The sequence below is a fragment of the Salvelinus sp. IW2-2015 genome, linkage group LG4q.1:29, assembly GCF_002910315.2.
Source record: "Salvelinus sp. IW2-2015 linkage group LG4q.1:29, ASM291031v2, whole genome shotgun sequence".
NCBI lineage: Eukaryota > Metazoa > Chordata > Actinopteri > Salmoniformes > Salmonidae > Salvelinus > Salvelinus sp. IW2-2015.
The window spans coordinates 54,985,793-54,996,305 of NC_036842.1; the positions used below are offsets into that span (position 1 = coordinate 54,985,793).

The window sequence follows — 10,513 nt, forward strand, 5'->3', positions numbered from 1 at the left end:
TTGGGTTTGTTGTCCTTAACAGTGCTTGAATCCACTGAAACCAGCGACATGTTTCTTTGAGCTCTTAAGTGTCTCTCGTCAATTAATCGTTTAAGCTCTTCAATGGATTCTGAATCATCCAGTGTGGTTGCAGGCAGAGTAAAACAAAAATAACTAAACAACTGATGAATCTTTCCGGACCTATACCTGCCGTCGGTAGATRCACCCAATACAAAATTAAATTGTTGTGTACTCTTATGTTGAAATATTTCCAGCAAACAATTAACCGAATCTGAAGAGGTCATCAGTCTCTTCATTCTCTATTCAACAGTATTGTCACCCATCAGACTATTGTCAATTGAATCTTGTCTTTAGACCTAATCTATTATTTTTATTAAATATATTAAATTAGTTTAAATATGCCGTACCAGTCAAATGTTTGGGTAGTCACCTGGAATGCATTACAATTAACAGGTGTGCCTTGTTAAAAGTTAATTTGTGGAATTTCTTTCCTTATTAATGCGTTTAAGCCAATCAGTTGTGACAAGGTAGGGGTGGTATACAGACGATAGCCCTATTTGGTAATAGACCAAGTCCATATTATGGCAAGAACAGCTCAAATAAGCGAAGAGAAATGACAGTCCATCATTACTTTAAGATATGAAGGTCAGTCAATCCAGAAACAAGAAATTTGAACGTTTCTTCAAGTGCAGTCGCAAAAACATTAAACGCTATGACGAAACTGGCTCTCATGAGGACTGCCAGGGGAAAGGAAGACCCAGAGTTTACCCTTGCTGCAGAAGCTGCAGAAATTCTTCACAAAGTTCAAGTAACAGACACATCTCAGCATCAACTGTTCAGAGGAAACTGCGTGAATTAGGCCTTCATGGTCGAATTGCTGCAAAGAAACCACTACTAAAGGACACCAATAAGAAGAGACTTGCTTGGGCAAAGAAACACGAGCAATGGACATTAGACCTCTGGAAATCTGTCCTTTTTGGTCTGATGAGTCCAAATTTTACATGTTTAGTTTCAACTGCCATGTCTTTGTGAGATGCCAAGTAGGTGAACGGATGATCTCTGCATGTGTGGTTCCCACCGTGAAGCATGGAGGAGGAAGTGTAATGGTGTTTGGGTGATTTGCTGGTGACCCTTCAGTGATTTATTTAGAATTCAAGGCACACTTAACCTGCATGGCTACCATAGCATTCTGCGGCGATATGCCTTCCCATCTGGTTTGCGCTTAGTGGGACTATTGTTTGTTTTTCAACAGGACAATGACCCAACACACCTCCAGGCTGTGTAAGGGCTGTTTGATGAAGAAGGAGAGTGATGGWGTGCTGCATCAGATGACCTGGCCTCCACAATCACCTGACCTCAACCCAATTGAGATGGTTTGGGATGAGTTGGACCGCAGAGTGAAGGATAAACAGCCAACAAGTGCTCAGCAAATGTGGGAACTCCTTCAAGCATTCCAGGTGAAGCTGGTTGAAAAAATGCCAARAGTGTGCAAAGCTGTCATCAAGGCAAAGGGGGGTTATTTTGAAGAATCTCAAATATAAAATATATTTTGATTTAACACTTTTTTTTTTTTGTTGGTTACTACATGATTCCATATGTTATTTCATAGTTTTGATGTCTTCACTATTATGCTACAATATAGAAAATAGTAAAAATAAAGAAAAACCCTTGAATGAGTAGGTGTTTCTACATTTTTGACTGGTACTGTAGTTTAGGTGTTGTTTGGACGGGCTGGGTGGGAAACTGTTGTCTTACAGTAAGAAAATAAACTTATTAATCTAAATAATCTTATTTTAGTATTTACAGTCTATGCGCTTCTGGATCAATCAATACATTATCTGACTGATTACAATTTACATTTGGTGTCCAGATTTCTTATGACCTATTTTAACATAAATGTATTCATTTAGCAATTTTATTATTTGTTATGGAATATTTATATAATTGAAATATCAACGGTCARAATGACAGTCRTGGCCATTCTAGTTGTTATGAAATTCCAGCGCTCTGAGTGTTAACAATGTGAATATATCTAGCGTTCGCCACGTGGGCTTGTAGCCTAGCTAGTTAGCACAGCGCTAGTTTCCTTTGGCTAACTTTATGTTGGTATTGCGACAAACAAAAACATGGCTCTCGACCAAACAGCAGTGACGCTAGGATGATCAGTCTAGTCAACACTGGTAGTGGGTTGAACTAAACGAGAGAGCGAACTAGTAATTATACCCTTCCAGGTAGAAAAGCTAGTTGGTAGGATAGCAAGAATTGCAGCTAAGCTAGCTACGTCTCCACAGCTAGCAGTGTGATGTTAGTTACAACAGGATACTAACGAAGAAAAGCGTTGAAGCTAATTCTTACCCAAAGCAAAAATGTTCCTTTTCAATAAAGACACCCAACACAAAAGACGAGAGTTGATAACCCTGCGCTCAGTGGCGTAGCCTTGACGGCACAGTTAAACAGGAAAACAGATCTMGTCATATTGAGTGTGAGGAAGAGAGGTGAGAATGATCAGAGGGGAGGCGAGGGTCTCTTTAATTAGAGGGGAAGGGCTTTGTGGCCACCACTTTAGCCTGCAACATACAAGGTAAAAATAGAACTGAAAAATCGAATTTTTATTGAAATTATGACAATAGTTGTTCAACCTTTTACAGATGCCTTCCCTAAACTGAATTACTTTGCTTGAGTGAAGTTGTATTGTCACTCTGTACCTTATTTTAAGCATTTGTTCCAATTCTTCCTGTGGTGCGTSTGACATGTCACTGTCATAACCTGTCAGTAACACTATAACGCTATTCCTCACTTTGTCTTTCACTCCATTCCCAGCCCTATGAATCTTGTTTAAATGACATTTTCCACAGTTAAAAATGTCAATTTATGCCATTTCATTGAAAAGGCTTTTGAATATATGACACACTACAATTATAAGGATTCTCTCTCCGAGACTAGTGGGTTATACAAAGAGACCACCTCTTGTGGGAAAATGTGTTAGCCTTGAACAGCTGCAAAATTAACTTTAATGAATTGGGAACAATTCCAAGATACACATGAAGCTGCAAGGCGGGATTAGAGGTGATATAGTTACAGATAGCATTAATGTGTTCTAATTTTGTTCCAAGTCATTTTAATCCTGGCTAGGATGGGAGAAGGGTTATCTTTTGGATCTTCCATAAGCCTACATTTAGCCAGTTTGTAGTTAAGATTTCTGTGATGAATCAATGGGTCTAAATCATTAATTGAAAKGACTATTGAACAGCAGTAATATTATGGATTGTACCTTTAATATATAAATTGCCACCCGTTCATAATATGTAATCACATCCAGTGTAGTATTTTTCACTACATGACAGGAAAATATTTACATAACACTAACAAAATCACATGTAAAATGTGTCAACAGTTTTCCAAGCAGAAAGTTTCATAGTAATACATAAACAAATTATATTTTAATATACTTGTATTTATATATTTAGCATTTGTGGTACAAATGTTTCATTTTTTTTTTTTWWATGAATACAGAATGAAGTGGGTGTTGTATTTGTGGAGAACAGCTCTTGATCAGGTTGGATATTCCTTTCTCCCACCACAACGTTAACATAGATCCTGCTGGAGAGTCACCTGCAAGGAGAAAGAGTGTGTCAGTCCGTGTCAACACATGTCCTACTGACACAAACCATCGGACCATCTATGCAATAAGTGGATAAGTAGATGGGTATTTCAGGACCAATGAACCTCGAGAGAGACCGAGTGATCGAGAGAGAGAGCAAGACAGTTGGCGTGGTGAGAGAAATAGCTTGGTAACATTAAGTTGTTTGTAAGCAGTGATGATTTTGATGGGGGTCGCATTGAGTTCCATCTACCTTACCAGTTATTCATAACAAATTACAACCCACTTATTATCTCACTGCAAATTGCACCCTATTTGTATTAGTATCATTACCTGAAGTAAAATATTAACACAACATGTAAAGTGTTGATCCCATGTTTCCTGAGCTAAAATAAAATAACCCATAAATGTTCCAATATGCACAAAAAGCTTATTTCTCTCAAATGTAGTGCACAAAGTTGTTTATATCCCTGTTAGTGAGCATTTCTCCTTTGCCAAGATAATCCATCCACTTAAAGGTGTGGCATATCAAGAAGCTGATTAAATAGCATGATCATTACACTGCTGCACATTGTACTGTGGACAATAAAAGGCCACTCTAAAATGTACAGTTTTGTCAYACAACACAATGCCACAGATGTCTCAAGTTTTGAGGGAGCATGCAATTGCTGACTGCAGGAATGTCCACCAGAGCTGTTGCCAGATAATTTAATGTTAATTTCTCTACCATAAGCAACCTCCAACGTCGTTTTAGAGAATTTGGCAGTACGTCCAACTGGCCTCATAACCACAGACTATGTGTAACCATTCCAGCCCAGGACCTCCACATCTGGCTTCTTCACCTGGGGAATCGTCTGAGACCAGCCACCCGGACAGCTGATGAAAATGTGGGTTTGAACAACTGAAGAATTTCTGCGGAGGAGGAGGAGGTCTGATGGTGTGGGGGTGCTTTGCTGGAGACATTGTCTGTGATTTATTTAGAAGTCAAAGCACTCTTAACCGGCATGGCTACCACAGCATTCTGCAGCGATACGCCATCCCATCTGGTTTGGGCTTAGTTGGACTATAATTTAGTTTTTCAACAAAMGAATGACCCAACACACCTCCAGGCTGTGTAAGGGCTATTTGACCAAGAAGGAGAATGATTGAGTGCTGCATCAGATGACCTGGCCTCCACAATCACCCGACCTCAACCCAATTGAGATGGTTTGGGATGAGTTGGACCGCAGAGTGAAGGATAAACAGCCAACAAGTGCTCAGCATATGTGGGAACTCTTTCAAGACTGTTGGAAAAGCATTCCAGGTAAAGCTGGTTGGCAGACTGCCAAGAGTGTGCAATGCCGTCATCAAGGCAAAGGGTGGCTACTCTGAATAATCAAAAATCTATAATATATTTTGATTTGTTTAACACTTTTTTGTTTACTACATGATTCCATATGTGTTATTTCATAGTTTGATGTCTTCACTATTATTCTACAATGTAGAAAATTGTAAGAAAAACCCTTGAATGAGTAGGTGTCTAAACTTTTAACTGGTTTGTATGTAGGTACACCATCCATTAACAAAAATACTTTGCTCCAAGCAAAACAGCAATTCTACACATTTTTCTAAGAGGTAAAGAGACAAATGTGCAGTTGTATAGCTAATGTCATGCTATTCTACATATTTTGCCATGAGGCTGAGAGAAAATGTTGCTGTTATAATGCTAATTTCTTGCAATTCTACACATTTTGACATGGAGCAGAGAGACACATTTTCAGTTTTATAGCTAATCTCATGCTATTCTACGAATTTTGTTATTTGGCTGAGAGAAGATTTTGCCGTTTTAAAGCTCTTTTCCTGTAATTCTAAATATTCTGCCATGGGGGGGGTGGTGCGTCCTATGTCGCTACCTTTCTTTACTCTAAGGGGTCATGGACTTTATCACTTTTTTTATTCTGGTCAGATAATTTATCTATTTTCTCTTCTTGTCAACCATATTGTTCAACTGACAGCCTCATGGTGATCCATGCTGTAGATTGTTTTGTCTGTTGGCACACTGTCATCCTGTGTGCATCAGTGCTCCAAGCCATTAGTCTTATCGAGTCGGGAGGGTAATGTTCAGCTATTTATAAATGTATTAAGTGGGAGGAATTCACAGGGTTATGAAGGCTGTCATCTAATAATAACACTGTTTCCACAAAGGCTGTGTAATGACTTTTGGAAGAGTGTTTCACTTTTATTTGTAGCATCATATGAGTACAACTGAGTTTTGCTCATGTCTGCTGAAAGTCCTTTTTTCAATAATGATCAAGATTTATGTGCTAATAAAAAAAATTGATTGGATGTTTGTGTGTCTGTCATACTTACCCTTTTGAGTGATCTAATGCTGCTACCACGAATGGCCGCCATCAGATCATCACGGGTAGAGCTCAGAGGTGCTAGTGGCCGGGGTGGGTTGTCTTTCTTCTTTCGTGAAGAAGGCTTCAAGGCATTCTTCAGCTCCTTGAGAATGTCAGAGCTGCACTTCTTGTTGGCCCCATTTTTGCCCCTCTTGGATTTGGGTTTCTTTTGGCCTGATTGACTCTTTGTACTCCCTTCATGTTGTTTGATCATCTCTGCAATCTTCCTGGTTGGTGTATTCCTCTCAGACTGAAGGCCAGGGAGTGGAGGAGGGGGAGGTGGAGGAGGGATGTTATTTGGGGTCTGGTCATTCCTCGCATGTTTTGGAGAGAACCAGGGTGGTTTGTTTGAAGGAGGCGATCCAGAAACTAGGCCTGTTGTCCCGGCATCGGCCCTGGGCTGGACTGTTGCTTCTGGATGGCCTTTCTCCATCTGTTGTTGCATCCGTCTCTGCCTCTGTCGGTCCTGGTTGCGGGTCAGAATACTAGTGGCGGTCATCCTGGGGCCTGGCAGGTCAAACTGGTAGCCCAGCTTGAGGAGGGTGTTGTTGTCCCTCAGGAGGTGAACCATCTCCATCTCAACCTGCCCCCCGCAGATGTGCCTCTGGTTGTGGAAGCGCAGCTCCACCAGAGTACTGTTTTGTTGGAGCGATGCCAACAAAGCCAAGATTCCCTGGCCGGACACAAAGTTGGACTCAATGTTGAGGTTGGTGATGGAGCAGTTGTCTCTGAGCATCTTGGAGATGGCGAAGGCAACCCGGTCATTGGCTCGGGTGTTAGAAAGGCTAAAAACACGTACGTGTGTATTGGCGCTCAGTGCTTCGGAGATACGCAACAAGGTCTCCTGAGAGATGTCTTCGATGTTGTTGAAGTTGAGCTCGCTCATCGTGGGATCATCGCGAAGGATCCGTTCAAGTGCCTCGTCAATCACGATAGGGTTCCCACAAGGTCTCTCTGTAGTCACATTTAGGTTTTGGTCAGTCATTGTCATTCTCAAGTCTCCCCTTTCAGAACAATTCCCTAGGTTTCTTGACAGGTGGTCAACAGCGTTCTGCCCATGTCTACCAGAAGTTGGTAAAGGCTCCTGTTTGCATTTGTCCTTCTTTTCCTCTTCATTTTCAGCCTCAATTGAACCATTCTCATCCTCACCTGCCTCGTCTTCGCTCTCTTCCCTTCCATTTTGGCGTTCCTCTTCCTCATCACTGTCCTCAGACTCTGTGCTGTTACTGTCACTCTCTGTCACACCTTCCTCTTCGCTCTTATCAGTCTGTCCTTCCTCCATTCTATCCTGTATTTTACAACAGGGTGGAAAATTAGGTTGAGACCTAACATTCTCCAGTTACTGTCTCTTAATGAGGAATACCTCCAGAACTCTCTGAGCACACAGAATCATTATAGCTGGTATTTCGGAGACAATGTATTTTTTGATTGTTTTCCACTAACTCATATCAAAATAACACAGTAGGCAATGAACACAGTCTTCATATTGTTTGAACTCTTATACAACGATAAATGTTTGGCACACTTCATTTGCATCAGTGGGGAGAACAAGTATTTGATACACTGCCGATTGCAGGTTTTTCCTACTGACAAAGCATGTAGAGGTCTGTAATTTCTATCATGGGTACACTTCAACTATGAGAGACGGAATCTAAAACAAAAATCCAGAAAATCACATTGTATGATTTTAAGTAATTAATTTGCATTTTATTGCATGACATAAGTATTTGATACATCAGAAAAGCAGATCTTAATATTTGGTACAGAAACCTTTGTTTGCAATTACAGAGATCATCGTTTCCTGTAGTTCTTGACCAGGTTGCACACACTGCAGCAGGGATTTTGGCCCACTCCTCCATACAGATCTTCTCCAGATCCTTCAGGTTTCGGGGCTGTCGCTGGGCATACGGACTTTCAGCTCCCTCCAAAGATTTTCTATTGGGTTCAGGTCTGGAGACTGGCTAGGCCACTCCCAGGACCTTGAGATGCTTCTTACGGCGCCACTCCTTAGTTGCCCTGGCTGTGTGTTTTCGGTCGTGTCATGCTGGAAGACCCAGCCACGACCATCTTCAATGCTCTTACTGAGGGAAGGAGGTTGTTGGCCAAGATCTCGCGATACATGGCCCCATCCATCCTCCTCAATACGGTGCAGTATCCTGTACCTTTGCAGAAAAGCATCCCCAAAGAATGATGTTTCCACCTCCATGCTTCACGGTTGGGATGGTGTTCTGGGGTTGTACTCATCCTTCTTCTTCCTCCAAAACACGGCGAGTGGAGTTTAGACCAAAAAGCCTATTTTTGTTCATCAGACCACATGACCTTCTCCCATTCCTTCTCTGGATCATCCAGATGGTCATCGGCAAACTTCAGACGGGCCTGGACATGCGCTGGCTTGAGCAGGTGGACCTTGCGTGCGCTGCAGGATTTTAATCCATGACGGTGTAGTGTGTTACTAATGGTTTTCTTTGAGACTGTGGTCCCAGCTCTCTTCAGGTCATTGACCAGTGTCCTGCCGTGTAGTTCTGGGCTGATAACTCACCTTCCTCATGATCATTGATGCCCCACGAGGTGAGATCTTGCATGGAGCCCAGACCGAGGGTGATTGACCGTCATCTTGAACTTCTTTCATTTTCTAATAATTGCGCCAACAGTTGTTGCCTTCTCACCAAGCTGCTTGCCTATTGTCCTGTAGCCCATCCCAGCCTGTTGCATGTCTACAATTTTATCCCTGATGTCCTTATACAGCTCTCTGGTCTTGGCCATTGTGGAGAGGTTGGAGTCTGTTTGATTGAGTGTGTGGACAGGTGTCTTTTATACAGGTAACGAGTTCAAACAGGTGCAGTTAATACAGGTAATGAGTGGAGAACAGGAGGGCTTCTAAAGCAAACTAACAGGTCTGTGAGAGCCGGAATTCTTACTGGTTGGTAGGTGATCAAATACTTATGTCATGCAATAAATGCAAATTAATTACTTAAAAATCATACAATGTGATTTCTCTGGATTTTTGTTTTAGATTCCGTCTCTCACAGTTGAAGTGTACCTATGATAAAAATTACAGACCTCTACATGCTTTGTAAGTAGGAACCTGCAAAAATCGGCAGTGTATCAAATACTTGTTTCCCCACGTATATACTTCAACCTTTCCCTTAACCTCTGGCATTTCTTATCATCTTCAATCATTCTTATTTAAAATATTGAATCTCAAATTATTGTGATTTCTATCATTGGCAAAATAAAAACATCTTCATCTGTCTTTTATCTTTTATTTTCAGATAGGCTGGTGGCAAAAGGTAATGTGATCTGTAAAATTATACTGTAATGCAGAATATTAGTAATCGGCCATTTCAATCAGCGAGACACTGAATTCCAAAGATGTACCTGTTATTTCACAATAAAAMATTTAAATAAATAAACCTTTTTAAGTCACACCTAAAATATTTAAGTTTGATTGAAATAAATKGTATTTTTTCATCACCGAAATAGGAAAAATGTTGTTAAGGAGTCGGACATATCAACTTAACTTCAGATTGTTTTGTTCTGCCAATATTTTTTGAGATGCCTGAAATTGATCTTGTTGCATCTGGAAGCCCTCTGAAGTTAAGGCATCTATAGAATAATATATATTTGTTTTCTCTGGTTTAAACCTTGAAATACCATCCCCTTTCTTACATGTTCAGGGAAGGATTCAGATCTGTCATCCTCTAGCAGTTTGCGTGTCTCGTCCTCCCAGTATTTCAGCAGTGCCTCTCTGGAGAAGGTGCCTGTTGGGGTCTTGGCGGTCTGGTCTTTCTGCCTCAGCCCGATAGGTACGTTGTCATCCGGGTCCATATCCGCCAGCTCCCTCTCCAGCTCCTGAAGCTCTTCAAACGACAAGCCAGCCAACACCTCATCTTCATCCACTGATTCATACTTCTTCAGCTCCTTTCGGTACCCAAAGGTACTCATGATGGACTTGTCAGAAACGCTTGGATCTTAGTGAGGATCTTTTTCAACTGAATCTTCCGCACACTCTCTTAAAGCTACTGGGTAATGGTAAAGGCGTGTGGCCAGGGATGCTGTGGATGTAGGGAGTCTGAGAGAAAGACTGATGGCGAAAGAGAGACTCTGTTTGTCTAATCTTCCCAGCTGCCATAAGACCCTTAAAGGGAGGGAAATGTGTAAAGTGTCTGCCAATGATGTTCTTTTTTTAGGGTGTGGGGATCAACAAGATAGGTTTACAGGAGCAATGTGAGGCCACTTAGTGGCTCTGAAGAGACCTATCACTATAGCTCGTACCCAGGGAGAAAAAAATAGACCAACAAAGCCTGAGGGAGACATCAAAGATTAACGTGAATGGTGTTACATAATGTTTCAGAACATGCAGTACAGGTTGTTGGGTAAAAACACTTGTTCCCAGAGGAGGAAGAAGATGATGAACAAAAACAAAGGAAAAGTGGGTATCTGTTTAGAGGGAGTAGACAAAACTACAATAATGGAAGAAGAACAAAAGAAAGTGATAAGATTATTTWAAAAAATRTATATTAAAAAATGG

The 10,513-nt window shown here is 41.1% G+C and overlaps 1 protein-coding gene across 1 annotated transcript; it reads right to left on the bottom strand.

Annotated features, from left to right (window-relative positions):
- Positions 1 to 2,517: 2,517 nt before the first annotated feature.
- LOC111962173 (leiomodin-2) lies at positions 2,518 to 10,112 on the bottom strand. Its single transcript, XM_023985050.2, has 3 exons — positions 9,652 to 10,112; positions 5,951 to 7,270; positions 2,518 to 3,612 (listed from the first exon to the last, which is right to left on the bottom strand). The coding sequence occupies exons 1-3, from the start codon at positions 9,925 to 9,927 to the stop codon at positions 3,586 to 3,588; spliced, it is 1,623 nt and encodes a 540-aa protein (XP_023840818.1). The 5' UTR covers positions 9,928 to 10,112; the 3' UTR covers positions 2,518 to 3,585.
- Positions 10,113 to 10,513: the final 401 nt, after the last annotated feature.